Source organism: Macrotis lagotis, chromosome X (assembly GCF_037893015.1).
Source record: "Macrotis lagotis isolate mMagLag1 chromosome X, bilby.v1.9.chrom.fasta, whole genome shotgun sequence".
Classification (NCBI taxonomy): domain Eukaryota; kingdom Metazoa; phylum Chordata; class Mammalia; order Peramelemorphia; family Peramelidae; genus Macrotis; species Macrotis lagotis.
In genome coordinates this window covers 359,410,409-359,431,300 of record NC_133666.1, presented here as the reverse complement: position 1 = coordinate 359,431,300, position 20,892 = coordinate 359,410,409, and the positions used below count along the sequence as shown (strand labels likewise).

Here is a 20,892-nt window from a genome sequence, read left to right as displayed (position 1 = left end):
AATAAGTGTCTGAGGCTTGATTGGATCTCTGGTCTTTGTAACTTAAGGGCCAACACTATGTGCTTTTGACAGTAAAGAATCTGCACTAATTTATAATGCTATAGAAAGACTAGAGTAGAGGGTCACTCCATCTTTCAATGGAGTGTTAGTGTATAAATCAAATGTCTCCAAAATCAACTTGTTTCTTTCTTACCTAGGGCAGAATTAAGTAGTAGTGATCACATTATGGAAAAATTTATGATGTGGCAATATGATACTCTGGAATGAACACAGGATTAAGAGTCAAAAGTCCTGGCTTTAGACTTGACTCTGCAGATAAACTTTTAGTTAACACTGGGTATGTTGCTCAATTTCCCTGGGCTTCACTTTCTTACTCATTTTTAAGATGATGGCATCTAATGAGAAGTATATTTAAGTGGTACTCAGGTAGCCCAGGAGTTAAAAAGAGTTGAATTCAAATCCTGCCTCAGAGACTTACTAGTTGTGCAACCACAGAAGAATCACTTAACCTTTCTTTTTTTTTAATCTTTCTCAACCTCAGTTTCCTCATATGTACACCAAAAATAGTAGTAACATCTATTTCATACAGTTGTTATGAGGATCACATGTATAAAGTACTTTGTGAATCTTAAAATACTACAAAAATTTGAACTATTTTTACAATATGAATATGTGCTTAGATAATTTCTAAGGCTCCTTTCAACATTAATATTTTTAAATATACCAAATAATACTATGTGATAAAAGGTCTAACATAAATGATTTTGACATTTATAATTACTTTAGGCAATTGCCAAGATTCAGCAGTGAGCTCCCTCATCTCTCTAGAAATGAAAAAAAAAAAGAAGAGTTCAATATATGTAAATTTCATTTGTGATTTCAGAGTATCATTTTGCACTGTCAGATATGGTTTATAAACTATAAACTACAATGTGTCTACTGGGTCTTAGAAGATGATCCATTCAAGTGTTATTAAAAATTGACTAGGTATAGCATATGATACATAGGTAAAGATGCAGGAGATAAATGCAACAGACACCTTCCACACCTGATAGTTTTTTTGTTTTTGTAAGGCAATGGGGTTAAGTGACTTGCCCAAGGTCACACAGCCAGGTGACCATTAAGTGTCTGAGGACAGATGTGAATTCAGGTACTCATTACTCCAGGGCCAGTGCTTTATCTGACAGGTTTTTTTTTTTAAAGAGTTATTGGCAGGGACGGCTAGGTGGCGCAGTGGATAGAGCACCGGCCTTGGAGTCAGGAGTACCTGGGTTCAAATCTGACCTCAGACACTTAATAATTACCTAGCCGTGTGGCCTTGGGCAAGCCACTTAACCCCATTGCCTTGAAAAATAAAAAAAAAAGAGTTATTGGGTATCACTTGAGAGGCTGTGTTACTGTAATGGAAACAACACTAGCTTTGATGTCAGAAAACTTGGGTTTGAAGTCTTGGCTCTAACATTTACTAGATGTTGACTGAGTTTGTTCTTTGCCATCTAAGAATCTTAGGTTCCTCACCACATTCTTATTTTCAGTCTACTTGTATCTCTGTTTCTGCTTGTCATTCTATCTTTCTCATTTGAAATTTCATTAATATGTAGCATTCCCTCGAATGAGGAAGCCATAGTAATCAGCATCTTTTAGGTCACTTAAGAGTGTTGAGTTAGGATCTCAGAAGTGACATGGCTTAGGATCATAGATCGAGAGCTAGAAAGGACTTCAAGAAGTCATCTACCTAGAATGTCATTTTACGGATGAGAAAACTGAGTTACAGAAAGTTTTAGGTTTCTTGCTTGAGACACCCAACATTGTGTGTAACTTGTAGTAAGAAACAGCCAAATTCTTGAACTTATATCTTCCTTATTTTGAATCCAGCATTATTCAATATATCATGCTTTCATTCTAAAAATGCCATGCCTAGAGATCATGAACAGGCCCAGGATCACATGATCAAGATAAGTCAGGGGCAAGACTTGAGAACAGGTCTTCTTGATTCTTATGCCAGCTCTACCCACTATTCCTACTTTGCTGAGAAGAGGGTAGAAAAGAGAAAAGGGGAAGGAAGAAGGATAATCATATTTGACCTAATTATCTCATAAGAGCATTCTGAGAGAAGCAGTTTATAAACTCGAATAATAAATGTGAATTATTATTATAAAACACTTTAAAAATGAAACCTATTACCTTTGTTTTCTTAGGATATAATTAGTATTTCTTTTTAAAATCATGAGACACTTTAAACATTTAGGAAAAGGATTTGTTTTTTATTATTATTATTATTATTATTCAAGTAACATACTGCTTTTCTTAGATTAATGATCAAGTCAATTGTTTATCTCATACTATGGAAGCACACAATGAACTCTGTTAATTTTCTCTCACTTCAGTTCATGAATAATATGTAATTTCTTGATGTGACAAAACAGCATTTTAGCATTTCTGTTATGCTTTAATGTTCATTTTTTCTTTTCTCCCTGTGTTAATGAGTCTCAATAAAGGTTATTCCATAAAGTCATCTTTTACTAGTACTGTGTTTTATCACTTGAAGCAGGTGACAAGCTCAGTGTTAATATTTGTTTTAATAAGAACATTAAGATGTGTATATCAAACCACTAAATACCTCTTTGTGTTTTTCAGACAATCCTAACCTGCTGAGCCATGTTGCAGTTGGCATTCGAGTTCTAGATGTGAACGACAATCCACCGGAACTTGCCAAAGAGTATGATATTGTTGTTTGTGAAAATTCTAAGCCTGGCCAGGTAAGCCATTAGTTTTATATTTGTTATAGTTATGTCAATGATTCTTCAATGGGATTCAACTCTAGGTAGAGGTTGAGGTCCTTCCAATTCTAAGTGTATATGATATAATAAAAATGATTTAATTCATGAAGGGCTAAAGTATAATTTAAACAATTCATGAAAAAGTTATTTAAAACTTTACCCTTTCTATGTATTCATCAGACTAGTCTTCTATAGAATCACAAAAGACATTAATTTATCATTTCAATTCAACATACATTCACTTCATACTCACTACAAGCAAAACAGCATCTGACATAATGGGGATATAGGAAGGTAATAAATGTAAAATAATAAAAAACATAGAATTATAATTGCATTTCAAAATATAGATTTGTAAGTACTTTATAGATATCAAGATTTAACTAATCAACTGGACCTTGGGGTCTTCTGTGGAATAAGAAGGAAAGCAAAGATATAGTTAGATAGACGATGAAAGTTAAACAACTACTAATAGTGGAAATTTGACTTCAGTACCAACTGGGACCTATATGCCAACATTTCGTTAAAACATAATTCAAATAGCATTTTCTCTCCATATTAGTATGTGAAAGCCTGTATTCAATGTTTAATTGGTGCTAATATTTTAATATTAACAGGAACATTTTTCTACTTTGTAATGGCATGATCCTGAAGCAAATTCATAATACTCATTTACCAAGTCATAGACTTGCCATGATCTGCACTAATGCAAGGGGTTCTGGCAGTATTATTACCCCCAAACTGGAAAATTTACAGATCTTTCATGCATTAATAAGTTTAAAAATGTTTGGAAAATAATATAATCTGTTTGGTGTTTTGTTCTTTCATAGAAGGTCCTGAAAAATGTTTGTTGATTGGTTTATTGATTGATTATTCAGAATTTTGAATTTCATATGTTTTGTTGTTTTTTTATAGGGAGACTTGAATAATTTATCATGCCACTATCACTTTCTATGACCTTTTATATTTGTATTATGAACCCATTCACAGACTTTATGAAGTAATAATATGAGATTGGCAAGAGCTGTTTCAATCTAAGTGAGATTGGGTTTCAGTTAGGTGATTTTGTTACCATTTTTTTAGGTTTTTGCAAAACAAATGGAGTTAAGTGATTTTTCCAAGGTCACACAGCTAGGTAATTATTAAGTGTCTGAGGTCAGATTTGAACTCAGGTACTCCTGACTCCAGGGCCAGAGCTCTATCCACTGGGATACCTAGCTGCCCCAACCAGTTAGGTGATTTTGGAAATAAACTTTATTAATATCAGGTTTTAAAGGTGTGATGTTTCCCTTGTTTATACTCAAAATTGCTAGTCTGATTCATGGAGATTTTTCTTTGTACCTAGTGCTTTTGCATGACTTTACACTGATTTAGCCAGAGTAAAAGTGAGAAAGACACCTTAGAAGTCGATTTTCTGGAGCTCATTTGTGTTGCGGAGCTATGTGCAGTTCAATGAAGAATCGATTGCTTTCAGAATCCCCAGTGCCTACCTTTTATGAATACCTTGCATCTAAATGTAAATATATGTGGCCTTGGCAAGGAGATGGAGCTCTTTGGAAGCATGGATTTAGACTGCAGATAGTAGAGTTCAGGCTAATTTAGGTATCAATATGAAGAGCCACAAAACATTCCTCAGAGTTTATGTATTTTTTTTCATTCAGGAAACAAATTTAAACTGCATTGAAGTAAAAGAAATATTAATAAGAAACTCATTCACGTATGAAATTTGAAGTCATTTTCCAAAGCAGAACCTTGTTCAAAAGCCGTAAGACCTACCTTTGCTGGAAACCTTGTCAAAAGGACATTGTATTTTCTATCCTCACTTGCTCTTTCATCCTCTTTTCCTTCCCTCAGAACCAAATTTATAGCAAATTAAAAAAAAAGTTGGAGGGATGGAAAGGAGGCAGTAGATTCAGTTCCTCCCTCATAACCTCATTCCATTGTCACTCCCATAAGTCAGGAGTTTGGGGAGACTCATTAAATCTGATTGCTAGGGAGTATATCAAATTTAGCCTGTGTCTGTGCCACCTATCAAGCTTGGGTTAATGACTAGAAAGAGGGAGCAGATACTATTAGCAAAGTCACTAATTGGAGGTCCTATTTGTAAGGTGAGAGTTATTTTATTAGCTGTGATAAGAACCTGTGCCTTCAAAAAAAAAGATTGTACTGAGAAAATGTTGACTAAAAGTAAGCCTTTGCTAGAAAAATGCAGTTCAGAAGACTTAAAATTCAGGGACATAGAATAATAACTACAATAAAATTAGAAGAATCATCTTGAAACACTGGATCATTTCAATTGTCAAGTGGTAAAAAGATCACCAATGAATTAAAAAATACATTCCAGTTATAATTCAATTAGGTATTAGTCTAAATTCTCTGAGAAAACATTTATTGGCTCAAACTGTTTGACTGACTAACCCCACCATTATAAAGGGAGTTCCTAGTAAGTAAAGTCTATTTATCAATGCAGATAGAAAGTATTGACTTCCTATAGAATACTGTTACTGTATAATCTTTGTCTTTGCCCGGGAGCACTGATACATTAAATTACTAGGACCACATAGCCCGATTATGCCAGAGTCAGGATTTGGACCTGTGTTGTTTTTTTTTTTTTGACTCTGAAGCCAGCTTTCTATCCACTGACACTGCATCTTTTTTGACTGACTTTCAAGACCAGTTTTGTTGTGTCTATGTATTTTAATGGGCTACAGATCAGTCAAATGAATTAGTTAAATTATTGATCTGACAACTCTTTAAACAACATATACTCAAATTGAATCCTATTAATAATAACAGTTGATATTTATGCAGAGCTTTACATATATTATTTCATTAAAAGTAGATTTCAAAAAGGGTTTTTTTTTTGGTTGTTTTTGCTTTGTTTTGATAGGGTGCAAAGGAAGGATGGATTAGGGGTTAGACCTCTGATTTCACTGATTTAGGAAATTTCCTGTAAGTAAACTGCCTCTACTAATGTAGATTGACAAGACTTCTAAACCTTGTAGTTTTAGATAGTTCATTGTGTCCCTGAGGGATTATATAATTGCTTATAGACTAGTAATAAATAGCTAACAATTTATAATTATCCCCATTTTAAAGTTGTAGAATCTCAGACCCAGAGATTAAGTGATTATACAGTTAATAAATTCATGATAACAGCTAATAAATGTCAGAATTAGGATCTTAAGCCAGGATCTCTTAAGCACTTTAAATTGCACCAGAATAAGATTGGCTTTGTTTTTGTCCTTCCACATAACTTGTTTATACTTTATTCACCTTGAATCTTTACCCAAAGAGTATTTAATTTATTAATGCCCAGAAAATAGACTAAATCCCTTAGCATGGCACTTCACAGTCTGATACCCACACACATCCCCATGATTCTTGCCTACTTTATTCCAAGCAAAGCTTTTGTTCCATGCAAATATACATATATATGTATATATACATCTATGTGCATACATATATATGTGAATACATATGAATATTTATATACATTACAAATATATATTTATATCTATAAACTTAGTGCCACCCAAAGTATAACATGTATTCTGACCTTTGTTCCTTTATTCAGGCCTGCACTGTCTAGAATACCCTCGCCTATCCTTTCCATCTTTCTAAATTCTAACCATTCCTCCATGGCTAATGCAAGTCCCATCTCCTCCATGAAAACTGATGGGTTAAATAAATTATGCTAAACCAACAAGGTCTCTGATCTCTCATACACAGTCATATTTTAGAAATCAAATGTGCCTCTAGAGCTCAATTTAACTGAGATGAAATTTGGATCTTCATAAAACAAATAATTGCCAAGAAAGCAATAAATGTTTTTGCTTCTTTGTTTATGTGAATTTGTGTCAGAAACATAAAGACAAGTTAAAGGAAAATCAGGGCTCATTGCTCTGACTTTAAGTGAAAGTTAAGTCTATAACTAGGGTCAGAAGAATATAAGTAAAAATCAAATATTTATTTAAATTTTCATAGATATTTTCTACCACTAGATGTCTAAGTATTTTATTGAGAAGACCATTTATTTGACTTTTCTTTTTATCATTTTATTCAAATTTATTTATGATTTAATAAATATTTTGACAGCTATTTTGTGCACCAGAAGACAACCCTATATCACTTCAGACAAGATATGGATAGTTTGTAATTTAACAAAGATGAATGAATATATAAAATTCTTAAATTTTTGGAATTTGTGAGAATTCCCATGTGTATTATTGTGTGTGTCAGTGGTTCAGGAGTAATTTTTTTAACTTTATTGCACAATCAATTAAAATCATAGAATTTAGACCTAGAAACAAACCTAGATACCATCTAGGTTTTTCATTTTTCATTTTACAAACAAGAAAATATGCATAAGACTTCTTTGTATATATGTCTTCTCCCTCCAGATTATAATCCCTTTGGGGTTTTTTTCCCTCACATTTCTGCATATCTCCCTCACTACCTACTCCCTCAGTACCTTATTCAATAATATTCATAAATTAATTAATTCTTTGTCTGGTATTTGAAATTTTTAAAACCTTAACCAACGCATTTAAAACCCTTAACTAACCAACCAATTCAAGCAGATCCAAAATTTGGAAAGAGGTGTTCATTACCTTTGTTAAAATTGCTTAAAAGCAAAGCCTTATGTATATGGTACAAACATAGATAAGTAATTTTCAATTCTTGAATCTTTAGTTTTCTCATTTATAGAATAAGATGATTAAAATGAATAATATCTTAAATGTTTTCCAAATTTTAATTCTAGTCATCTTGAAAGGAGAATAACATAGCTTGATTTCTTATTTTCTAGGGCTGAAATGGAGAGGAATAATTGATGAGGTTGGTAGGAAAAACATGAAACCCAAGTTAGAATTGACCTCAGAGTCCATCAAATCCAAGACTCTTTTGAATGTTAACGTTTTGTGAATGGAAAGTTTCTCCTTTCAGAGCAGTCCATTGCAGTTAGTTTAAGATTTTCCTTTCGTCAAGGTTAAATTTGTTCATTTACAACTTTCACATATTGATCCTAATTCCCTTTCTGTGTCCAAGCAGGAAAAAAAAAATATTCTCTTTTCTATGGGATGGTCCAAATACTTGAAAGTAGTTATCATGACTCCTATCTCTATGTCTGATCTTTAAAGTGAGCTCTTGTAATTCCTTCAAATTATAATCACATGACATCAGCTCAGAATCTTTCATCATGTTTATTGTGTTTTACAGTTTATCAATGGTTCATCTCAAATGTTGGTTTCACAGAAATTAGTCTGATCACAACTTAGTGAAATATACCAAATGAACCAAGTGCTTTCTGCTTCCTATTCCTAGACACCATGCCCTTCCTAATGCTGTCTAAACCTAGTTCCCCATTAATTTCTTTGGCTTCCAAATAATATTGTGATTCTCCCAATTCACTAAAACCCACATATCCCTTTCAGAATCTCTAATATGGAGTTATCCTTCCTCTTCTGGTACTTCTAAAGTCCTTTACTCAAGGGTAAGGCTTTACAGTTATACCTATTAAATTTAATATTATTTTAATATTCAAATTAATATCTAATGAATTCCATTTCAAAATAACAAAAATAAATTGAAGCAGAGGCTGTCTGACTATTTATTGGGAATGTGATATTAAACTTCTGATCCACCTGTAAACTTGATGGATAACACTGAAAATGATTCCTTTCTGCTAAGACATTCTGCTATTTTGTGAAAATTTTACTTTTAATTCAGAAGAATATATAAATATAATTCAAATTTAGTTTTAAAATTAATTATAAAATATAAGAATTTCAGTAATATGGAACAATTACATTCTAAAGGGAGGGAAAATGCCAAAGAGAATATAGATATTTTTCTATTTTTGTATATAGAAAGTTTTAAAGTTCACACAGTGACCTTTGAGCTAGAGGAGATCTGATTTTCTACATGAACCTGGAAGTAAAACAAAATAGAAAGAGAGCACTGTAATAGAATATCGACTTAAAAACTCCTAAAGAAAGGAAGGAGGATGAGGTTTTCTCTTTATTTAATCAGTAAAAGTCTTAGACTATAATGAATGAATTGGGGGCAACTAGGTGGTGCAGTGAATAGAGCACTGGCCCTGGAATCAGGAGGACCTGAGTTCAAATCCAGCTTCAGACACTAATTGCCTAGCTGTGTGACCTTGGACAAGTCACTGAACCCTATTGCCTTGGAAAAACCTAAAAAAAAAGAATAAAATTAAGGAAATGGCAAAAATGTTTAAAAACAACTACCCAGTTCTCCCATAACTTCAGTAGAACTTCACTAATGAATCAACCTCATATTTTATAAAAGTTACAGATTATTCCATAATAATTTTCAGGAGAAACTTTGAATAGAAGTTACCTGCATTTTAAAATATCCAAATCAATCATGTCTAGCTCTTTAGGACCCTGTGGATTAGAGTACACCAATACTAACCATAATGTTTTCTTGGCAAAGATACTGACATTTCCTTCTCCAGCTGATTAAGATATACAGGATCACAGAGCTAGTAACTCAAATCAGACTCCAAAGTTTTCATGACTTCAAGAAAACCATATACACTAAGCCATCTCTACTAAGAGATGTATTTGGTCTGGTCATTGTTGAAACAAATCATTTCTTGATTGCCTTGTCTCCCAACTCCTTAATATTTGACTGGTGCATCAATGAAAAGTACAATTCAGATTATTCAACAATCACCAATTAGTCTCTTAAATAATTTTAAACTTTAGTGGGTCTTTCAAATACTTTGGATGAAACTAGTTATTTACATGTTCCATTCTTACTCAAAGAGTATCCATTCCCAATATTACAATCAATCAAAACACATTTAATGCTATTTTGTATATAACAGATGTGTGTTTGCATGTATATATATACAAATTAAATTAATTTGTGAATATATGAGCAAATTAAATAAGTAATTTGTGAGTATATATATATATATATATATACAAATTAAATAAGTAATTTGCAAATAAGGTGGCATTATCACCTTGAAAAATAAGTAAAAATCTCATATATGAGATATCATTTGAGTTGACCTTTAAAAGTATCTAAGAATTATAAGAGACAGAGAAAAATAAGTAAAAATCTCAGATATGAGATATCATTTGAGTTGACCTTTAAAAGCATCTAAGAATTATAAGAGATAGAGAGGGACCATTTTCAAGGTACAGGCAATAGCACAGAGATAAAAAGTGGAATTTTGTCTCCTAGGAATGTATACATAAAGAAGTAGATGCAGTATTGTTGTTGGTGGTCCTTTGTTCCTGAAGAAGACCAATGACATCAGGAGGGCAACTATCTTTACTTGAATGTGAATTGCATTTCAGTGAGTCAGAGCTGTGCAATGTCATCAACCTCATTCTCTTCTTCAGTCTTTAGAGTCTAGTGGCAACTGGAGATGACCACAGGTGGTATGAGAGACCTTGGCCCTTTGAAACTATTGTCTTTCCCAGATATCAGTTTGTTTGAGGTAATACCCATTCAGTGATTAAAATATAGGTAAGAACACTGGAGCAACAAATTCCTTAGTTTGACTTTACAAAAGAATTAATCTGGGTGGGGAAGATGCTCAGCATGTCTAGCCAGAAGAGAAAGTTGCAATTTATGCTCATTCTGAGGCATGAAAACTCTAAGCAAAGAGCAAGTGAGTTTTTAGCTGGGACATATTATTGACCAATCAGTAAAAAGCCAAAGTAATTTTATTTAAAGTCATAGTCAAGTAGCTCTGTTTGAATACTAATAGGTTTTATCAAAGTCCAGATTACCAAAACTATATTTCAAGAAATAAAGATGAAAACTACATGAGACAAAATTAATTGCCCTAATTTTTAAAAAAATGTTTACATAAATAGAAAAGGGGAAAAATCAGCCCTCAAACCCAAAGATATCTTATGAAGTATAAAAGAAGACATTAATACTTGGAAGGACAAAATTTGATGCAGATGATACTTAAGTTGAAGAGAAAAGAGGTTTTAAGCTATGTAAGTAGTGGTGAACCTCAATTTAGGCATAGAGGACAGTTCGTACAAATTTTTGGAAGAAAAGGGAACATAGAGTTCAGAGAATAGCTTGTAGACCAATTTGACTTAGATGTTCAATACTTAAAAGGAAATAATATGGATCAAGAAATATTTAGCATGATTGTCCATGTAAAATTTATATCAGATTAATTATTATCTTGAGATGGGGAGAAAAAAGGATAGTAGGGAGAAAATTTATAAGTCAAAATCTTACAAAAGTGAATGTTGTAAAGTATTTTTACATGTATTTGAAAAAATAAAATTCTATTCAATGAAAAAAGAAAGAAATGTTTGGAAATATAAGTTTGGAAATTAGAGGGTTTTAAATGATAGACTTAAGGGTTTTTTTGTTTTTCTTATAATTTTCTTGGAAGCAATAGGATGTCATTCAATGATTTTCAGCAAAAGATGACTCATATCAAGATCAGTGCCTCGGGAAGAATATATTAACTGCTGGATTGGCAGGGGGTGGGGAAGGAGGGGACTAAAAGCAAGAAGATTAGTAAACTTGTAACAGTCTAATAGAGGAGTGAAGAAAGTGAGAAGTAGGGTGGTGTTCAGATAAAGCTGTGAGAAGGGAATAGATGTGACTAGAATTGACAAGAAACCTATCAAGAAAGATTCAGAAATTCCAAACCTGTGTGACTAGTTTAGAAGTAGTTTTGAGAGGAGTTTAAAGAAGGTATGGTTTTCAAAGAGAAAGATGAGTTCTATTTTGAACATGTTGAGTTTGAACTGCTGATGGTTTATTCAGGTAATAAAAAGCAACTGCTAATACAGGACAGGAATCATGAGGGAAGATTAATGGATATCTCTGCCTCTAATATTTCTCCTCTCTCCTGCACACAATTGTGAATTTGATATTACTAAAATCCCATTCTGATATCACTACTCCCTTGTTCAAAAATCCCTAGTGATTCTTTCGTGCATCTAGAGTAGAATGTAAAATATTCAGACACTCATTTACAACTTCTACAATTCTACAGTATTTCCCACACCTACTTTTCTATTTTTATTTATATTACTCCCTTTCACACATTCTCTGTTTCAAGCAAACTAGTCTGCTAGTTATTCCCTGTCTATGTCATCCTCTTGTCCCATGTCTCATCAGAGTTGTCTTTCCTTACCTCCATTTCTTTCAAAGCATGGCTCAGATTTTATCTCCTAAACCTAAATGAAGATCCTCTTGATCCCAGTTGTCAATACTGTCTTCCCTCCTAATCAGCAATAGAGACTTAAAAAGAATAATCAGAATAGTAGAACTAAGATGATGGTGAAATAAAAGCAAAGAGATGTAAGAGTATACAGGAATAGAGTTGGTCTTCAGTATCCAAAGCAAAAAGGGTAATGAGATTGAGGATGGGGAGAGGTCATTGGATCAACCCTCTCCATCTCCTCTCTCTCTCTCTCTTTTCTTCCTGCACTCCCTGGCTAACATTATTTGATAAGTTTTTTTCCCCATTATTAGAATATAATTTCCTTGAAGACAATAGTTACCTTATTTTATTTTTCCATCTGATATAGACTAAGAACTTAAAAATATATAATGTTTTCATTTATCCAAATCCAGAAGACATATATGCTGCTACTTTGACAGAACTTTAAGGTGAAAAGGGGGTTTTCTGTTTTGTTTTGTTTTTATTTAAGGTTTGATGACTTAAGAACAATTTGTCAACCGTGGGATAAAAAATTAAAATGTCCATATTTTTTCCTTGGTGAAGATAGAGGAGTCATGAAACCATATGTTTTTTTTCTTATGTTTTTGCAAGGCAAATGGGGTTAAGTGGCTTGCCCAAGGCCACACAGCTAGGTAATTATTAAGTGTCTGAGGCCGGATTTGAACCCAGGTACTCCTGACTCCAGGGCTGGTGCTCTATCCACTGAGCCACCTAGCCACACTGAAACCATGTGGTTTTGAAAAAAAATATATAATTTTTAAAAATAGACTGTTAAATTGGTCTGTTAGGAAGTTTTGCTCTATTAATTCAAAACAAAATCCTTATACTCTGAATGTTTGTGACATTTAAGAAGGTTGAAAGGCATCAGGGAACTTTGATAAGATATGGACACAGTCCTGATGAATCAGGGAAAGTTGAAATTCTGTCCCCTCCCACCATGAAGAATGAGTAAACTTGCCCCTGAAAAGGACAACATGGTTTAGTGAGAAGATCAGTAGATCCCTCTCTAAGTGAGTTCTTATGTGGTTTTGTCTTCTCTTTAGAGTTTTGACATCAGACAAGTCCCTCATCCTTTGTGGGTCTCTTTTTCATTTCTATAAGGAAGGTGATAGGCTTAATCAACAGTATCATTTCCATATAAGTATGTTTACACAGCATGGTGTAGTATAAAGTCACTCTAAGTGGTTAACTATGAAAACTCTGTTTTAGAAAATTTCCAGCTGTGTTGTCATTAATAAATCTCTTAATTTCTCTGACCCTCAGTTTCCTCGATAAAGATATTTGTAGGAAGAAGAGAAAGGAATGAAGACATTTCAAAAAATATAATCATTTCCAATTTTAAAGTTTGGAAAAAAGAAGAAATGAGAGTTAAAATTGGATATTTGAGAAAACCCAATGCATTTATCTCCACAGGCTCTTTTGAATAGTAATTGACATTATTATTTGATTTAAACCAACAACAGTATTTTTTAAGCAATTTTTATTTACAAGACATTGTTAGAGATCATAGGCATATAAAGACAACTTAGAACTATTGTAGTATCCAGAATTTACATTCTACTGGGGACAGAACATATATCTATAAAAGGAACTACAATACAATTTGAAGAGAAACAGAGCATTAAAAACTGGAGGGAGACTAGGGTAAGCTTGATAAAGGGGAGACATCTATTCTAAGCCTTGAAAGAAAGGAAGGATTCTGAGAGGCAGTGAAGTGCAAGTATCTTCCTGGCATGACATGGGGATGGGAAGCTAAATGTCAACTTAGAGAACAGCTGTAGTCCAGTTTAACTGGAATATAGTGGAGCAATGTGAGGTAAGTCAAAAGATAGGTTTAAGTCAGACTGTGGAGGATGTTAAATCAGTCTGAAGGATCTGTATATTATATTGGAAAGAAAAGGCAGTCACTGAAAACTACAGAGCAAGACTGTGACATTAGCAGATGATACAAGACTTGGGACAATTATTTTGTCAGCTCTTTGGAAGATGAATTGGATAAGGAGAGGACTGTGAGCATGAAGCATGTATAGGTGGCTCAACTGAGGGATAATGAATGCCTGAATTAAAGTGGCATCCAAGTCAGAGGAGAGAAGAAATTAGATGCTAAAGGTGTTGTGAAGGATGCATTGTCACAGTTACTCATATCATATTCTCCCCCACTTCATTTAACTCATATTTTTGCTTTAAAATAAGGAGGGGTTGGAGGGAAAGTGAATTATATAAGCGAGTTTAATGTGCTAACAACAGTGGGACTGGATTCCCATTGCTCACGACTATTGACATCTGCAGCAGCTTAGGAGGTGTGTACAGAAGCACTATTGCTGGAAGCTGGAATCACTTTCTAAAGGCTTCCTTGCATGCAGGAAAAATGGGAAAAAATTAGATGAAAAATTAAACTCAAAAGAAATGTATACCTTTTGTTGTTGTTCATTTGTTTACTTAACTATCCACCATCTGATACTTTTTCTACATTTCATTTGAGACACTTTCTGTAGGTACTGTTATTCTAAACAACAACTGAAGGTCACTTGCTTGAAATTGGGATGTACAATCACAAATTGTGTGCAGAGAGGGATTTTGCTATTTTTTTAAGAGGTGGGATACCATGGTATTATTTTGGTCACTTGCTTTTTTTCTATTCTTAGGCAATCTGGTATTCAATTCTGTTTATGGATTTCCAACTAGATCTGGTCCAGAATGTCGGTCAGATATGAATTTTAACAAGTCTTCTGTCTTAGCAGTGAAAGCGTAAAAGGGAAAAATAAGAAATATTGCTGGACCAGGAGTCAAGAGATATGCCTCTTTCTTTCAGGCTGTGCCACTAACTAGTTGTGTGGCTTTGGGCAATCGAATATTACCTGTTTGGGATTCAAATTAGATGACCTCTGTGTTCCCTACCAGTAGATTTTATGATTCATTTCTGTTTGCATTTATTGACTGAAAACAGAACTTATTGTTTAGAGTATTCTACATTAACACTGGAATATTTATACTTATTTGAGCCATTTTTCATTCTCCCCAAACAACTAAGAGACCCCAAGGTATATCCTGTGATAAAGGATGTTAAAAAAAACACAATTGTGTCATCACAGAAAATAATAATGTATGGATGATTATAACTCATTCCTTAATGCTATTCATAACATATGTCATGCTAGGAAAAACAAGGCAAGGGGGAACTTTTTAATGTGGTAAATTTGAAGACTGCCAAATAGGAAAAAAAGTGTTCCTTTAAGAATTCTTTTATTTTAAATCGTTTCTTATAAAATTTAATAGAAATTAAGTTATGCCTAGACTAATTTCAATGCAATATTCTTCCCCTTTCAGGTTATACATACAATCAGTGCCACTGATAAAGATGATTTTGCAAATGGACCAAGATTCCACTTTTTTCTGGATGAAGGTCTGGCTCTGAACCCCAACTTCACCTTGAAGGACAATGAGGGTAAATAAAAGTGTTCTTCTGTGTAATTCTAAAGTTTCTTTTGCTGTGATCTTCCAAGAGTGGCTAGAATTATTTTCCTCTTTTCTCTGAACAGCTTGCAAAGTCAGCCATCAGTTTGATGCTAAATGTGTTATGATCTCTGAATAGCTTGTATTTAAAATTGAACCATATGTAGAAATAACTTTTATTGGATTTATTCCGAAGCCAGCAATGAAACAAGAAATTTATATGTCATTTGCTTGTGGGCAAAATTTTAGATGAATTTTAGCTGACAACCATGTTCACTCTATAAGCATGCATATCAAGGTTTAGCATGGAGATTGTGCTGCTTTAATATAAGGAATATTTCTTCTAGAAGACTGGGAAATAAATTTTAAAAAAAGGCACATTGTTAAAGCATTATGGAAAAAGATTGAATTTCCTGTCCCTTGGTTTCCTATATGCTGTAGGAAACCAGAATATTCTGGTTCATGGTCTAAGGAAGATTTGTGTTGATTCTAAACTGGCTTTACTGAGGGATAAGTTCTTCAGCGTCTTGCAGAAACCATATTTTATGTAAAGATAAACATATAATGCTCACAGACCTAAAGAATTATGATTTCATCTCTCATCATCCTTAACTAAATGTTTTCATCTCTCATCATCCTGAACTAAATGTATTGTGATATGGTATTATGGCCCTAGTTTGGATGAAGTGAGCACATGTGATTTGAAGAGAACAATAATTCTTTCTCTCTTTTGACCCATTGAGCATATCTTATCAAAAGAGGAAATGGAGCCCTGGACTTCCAGTGATTAACTCTCTGCAGTAATTTAACGAGAATTATTTAGAAGCAATTGATATCTGACATTCTTTTATACTTTGTTACTATACCTTCAGAAGTCCTTAGTAGGATACTAGATAGACAAAGATACATATGGGTATTTTATGTGATAAAGAGAGCTCATAACTATAGTTCTTCCTTTCCTTTTAAGTAGATGAATAGTTTAGCTAGTAAGAAAAGTTCTAGTAAAATTTATGTACAAATATATATATATATATATATGTTAAATAGTCTGATTTTAATTTGGAATTATTCATCCTACAGTCATTTAAAATTTCCATTTTCTTCTTAATCTCTTGTCTTTGGCATTTCTGATAAAAGTCCCCAAAAGATACTACTTTCTTACCCAAGTCTTTTGTAATATCTAGCAATGTTTTATAATTCTTTCAGGCAAAATCATTTTTGCCTGTATTCATCAACTGAAGTGGGTAATAGACATCTGGTTTGACAAGTCTTGAGAAATGTTCTATTAGGTCCTAAATAAATTACAGAAGGCAGTTTATTTCTATTATATCATGAAATTTTGCATCTCTACTAAATATCCTCTAAATCATCATGATATGGCTCCTAAAGTTTCTATAATTTAAATTAACCTTTTATCTAAAATCTTGTTTTTAGGAAATTCTAGTTCAAATGTATATATTACCTATAAGGGATAACACTAAAATATACAATTCGATTATATCTTAATTAAAACCAATTAAAAACTAATTAAGCCAATTAAAACCAATTAAAGCACCAATTAAAACATTAACATAGCTATTTAAGCAGTTTGGTTAGCTATCACCTAACTGATAGCAAAGACCTAAGGCAATTGTACATTGAACAAAGACGTTCTAATGGATGCTTTGGGAAAAAGAGACTGGGAACACTATTAACTTGTTTCATTGTCTATAAACAACAAACACCTCAGACTCAACATGTCATCCTTTCCAGGTTTACTCTAGGCTTGTTGCACCTTTCTTCCTACTTTCTTGCCTTCCTTAGTATGATACAATTATCATAATTTACAGTAAAAAAGATATTTCAGTTATAAACTTTTTTTATAATTACTTTTAATGCCATACATTCCAACATACCAGGAAAAAAAAATTCTTACTTTTTTTGTTTTATATTTTTGCAGTCTCCAACCTGCCCAAAATTATGAAGGGAAGAGACAAAGAATCTCTTGGTTTTTTGTTTTATTTTGTTTTATCTTTTATCTACCACTGAAAGGTTAATCTAAAAATTAATAAGAGTAAATCCCTGCTTAATATTACAACTAGCTGGGAGAGCTAGTTTAGATTTGAGACTTCTTTGGTCTTCTTCATTCAACTAAAGTTCCTTTCTTAGATTTCTTATAGAAACTTTTATGAGACACACTGTGTTTTCCTTCAAAGTTCTCAAAAGCAAACAAAACCTTCTGCACCAGAGAACTTCTGAATTACAAATCCCTGTCAAAGCCCACCTCACTGTCTGCCAAATAGAAATTTCCTCACTAATCTAGGGTTGTCCTAAATGAATGAGTAGAAATAATACCCATGTTTATTAAGATATCTAAGGAATTACTGAACAGTATCAGACCAAATATTTTAGAAGAGTGAAGAAGAAATGGGGGGGGGGGAATAAAACAAGAAATCTCTAGCAAAAGACTTCTAGACTAATTTTAACTTTTTTTCTGATTACTAACCCCTTGCATGATCAAAGCAAGAGGATTATTCATTTGGTTAATCAGGGTGATTTTGGCTAATTTTAACTTTTAATTCTCTTTAAACCTGAAGTTGGAAGTCTTACCTGGGTTCACCAGGTTCTTATCATGTATGATTTGATCCCATATTGGTCAGACCCTACCCATGCTCAGTTCTAATACTTCAAAGATTTATTTAGCTTCCATGATTTTGGAGATCATTCCAATTTAACTCTTCCAACTTAGCAAGGGAATCCCATATCTGAGACCATGTTGTTCTCAAGAATATGAAATAGTTTTTAAAAATATATTAGGTCGGGGCAGCTAGGTGGCACAGTGGATAAAGCACCAGCCCTGGAGTCAGGAGTACCTGGGTTCAAATCCGGCCTCAGACACTTAATAATTACCTAGCTGTTGTGGCCTTGGGCAAGCCACTCAACCCCATTTGCCTTGCAAAAATATATATATTAGGTCTTCTGGTAGAGAGAATTAGAAAAAAGTTTTGACTCCCTCTCATCCAGACTCTGGAAGGTTCATGGTATATAGCATCTAGATAACATACACAAATTATATGATTACAGTTAAGCAATTTTGCAGAAAGGACAACTTGAAAGCAACATAGATTGAAATGATGATGAGTAAATGTAAAGACTCAATAAGCGAAGCTAAAATACAAAGCGATGCAAAAAAGAGAATGCCTGGATGAATCCAAAGTAAGACCTGGATGTGAAGGAATAACTTCAAAAAAGAATAATTTGAATGGGGCTAGGATTTCAGAGAATACAAAATTTCTTGTAGTAATCTTTGGCATTCCTGGAATGTTACTGAAGTCATGGTAATTTGAGTTCGATTAGAAACAGGATTCAAACAGTCTCTAGCCAGGTTTAAATAGTATAATAATTAATAAAGTTTCCAGAAAATATGTTAAGGCACCTATGCATCACTGGGTCATAGAGAATGCAGAACTTAGTAATATTAGGAGGGAATACTTTCAAATTGCTTTAATGGGGCTATCAGTTTACAACTCATCTATCAGTGCATTAATGTGCCAATATAAATCATTAAATTTCTACACATTACTAACAAAACCAAGTAGGATGAGAAAAACATCTTCAATTTAAAATAACTACACAAGATATAAAATACTTGGAAGACTACCATCAAAGATGCCAGCATATGAGCACAACATCAAAACACTCTCTATACAAATAAAGACATACCTCAGTGAGTAGGTAAATATTAATTGCTCACAGGTAGGCCAAAGCAATATAACAAAATGACTAATAATAGCATTTTTGTAACTCTTATTATATGCCAGGCACAATAATAAGCAATTTGAAAATATCATCTCATTTGATCCTCACAACAAACCTCTCAAGTAAATGCTTTTATTATTCCCCATTTTACAGTTGAGGTAAATGGGGACTATATAACTTGTTTAAGATCACAAAGCTAGTAAATGTCTGAAGCCAGATATAAATTTGGGGCTTCCCAGTTCCAAGTCAAGTATTCTATCCCCAAACCATCTAACTGTTTTTCAAAATTCACAGTACTGAGAAGAGACACTGCTTCCTGAAGAAACATTTTGTCTATCTCTTCCTCATCTCTGTCGTTTTCTCCCTCACAAAAAAAATTGTTATTTAAGCCTTCTGCATACAAAACAGAGGTAGTGAGGAAGACTGGATATATAATCAATCAGTAAATAGATTTAGCATTGGTTAAATGTCAGACTGTGCTAAGTGATGAGCTGGTCTTAAGTCAGAAAGACTTGGGTTGGGGTCCAGTCCCTATATGGTTTGAATATGTGATCTTGTCATCCTTTCAGAATCCACAACCTTTAGCAATGTTTTATAAATTCTTTCTGGTAAAATCATTTTTGCCTGAAGTGGGTAGTAGGAAAGGAAAGGGAGGACTATAATTATGACCTCTCTTTATCGCATAAAAAATCTTTCAGTTACCCACAAGTAACACTCTAAGACTATAAGTTTTAGAGTAAAATCTAGTCTATACTGGTAGAGAATTTCCTCATTGGTAGATTCTTATACTAATGAAACCTCAGGTCTTGCTTAAAAGGTTATGCTAAAGTTGGACAAATCAAAAATTGACACAGATATTAAATGTATTTATACATTTCTTAGTATATGCATATATGTATAAGCATATGCATGCATGTCTACACATATGCATATTGCATGCATTCATCCATCATCCATCCACACCCATGCACACACACACACATGTGCACATACACACACAAGCACAAACAACAATAACAACAATGGTAGTACATTCTAAGTACTACCTGAGTATAGCCAATGACTGATCCAAGCATCTAAGAAAAGAATTGATTAAAGAGGTTTTTAACAATTGGTGTGTGTGTGTGGGGGGGGTTTGGAGTGTGCAGCTCAGAAGTGCAATGGATCACTGGCCCTGGAATCAGGAAGACCTGAGTTTAAATTTGGCTTGGCTTCAGATCTTAATAAATACCTAGCCATGTGACCTCGGGCAAGTTACTTTACCCCATTGCCTTGAAAAAAAACTAAAAAAATAATAATTTGGAAGACTTCATAGGAAAAATGAGAATTTAGCTAACCCTTAAAGAAAGAGGATAATTATACAATTAACCAGTGGAAAGATATTTATTGAATAGTGACTAATTCAAAACATCTCTTTGGGGTGGCTAGGTGGTGCAGTGGATAGAGCACCGGCCCTGGAGTCAGGAGTACCTCAGTTCAAATCCGACTTTAGACACTTAATAATTACCTTGCTGTGTGGCTTTGGGCAAGCTACTTAACCCCATTTGTCTTGCAAAAAAAAAAAAAAACCTTTACAAAAACCCACATACAATAAAGTATAATAAATAATGGTGTTCTCTATAAATTTACAATCTTATTGGGGAAATAAGAGTTTATAAGTATTTAAGTAAAACTGAACATATTAGAAAACATTTTATAGAATCATGAGAT

General features: G+C 33.3%; 1 protein-coding gene across 1 annotated transcript in view; it reads left to right on the top strand.

Moving 5' to 3' along the window:
- Positions 1–20,892, top strand: part of LOC141496946 (cadherin-18) — a 400,980-nt gene that overhangs the window by 343,275 nt on the left and 36,813 nt on the right. The window contains exons 8-9 of the mRNA XM_074199523.1: positions 2,638–2,759; positions 15,319–15,436. Of these exons, the coding sequence (XP_074055624.1) occupies positions 2,638–2,759; positions 15,319–15,436 (240 nt within the window). The remainder of the gene's footprint in view (positions 1–2,637; positions 2,760–15,318; positions 15,437–20,892) is intronic.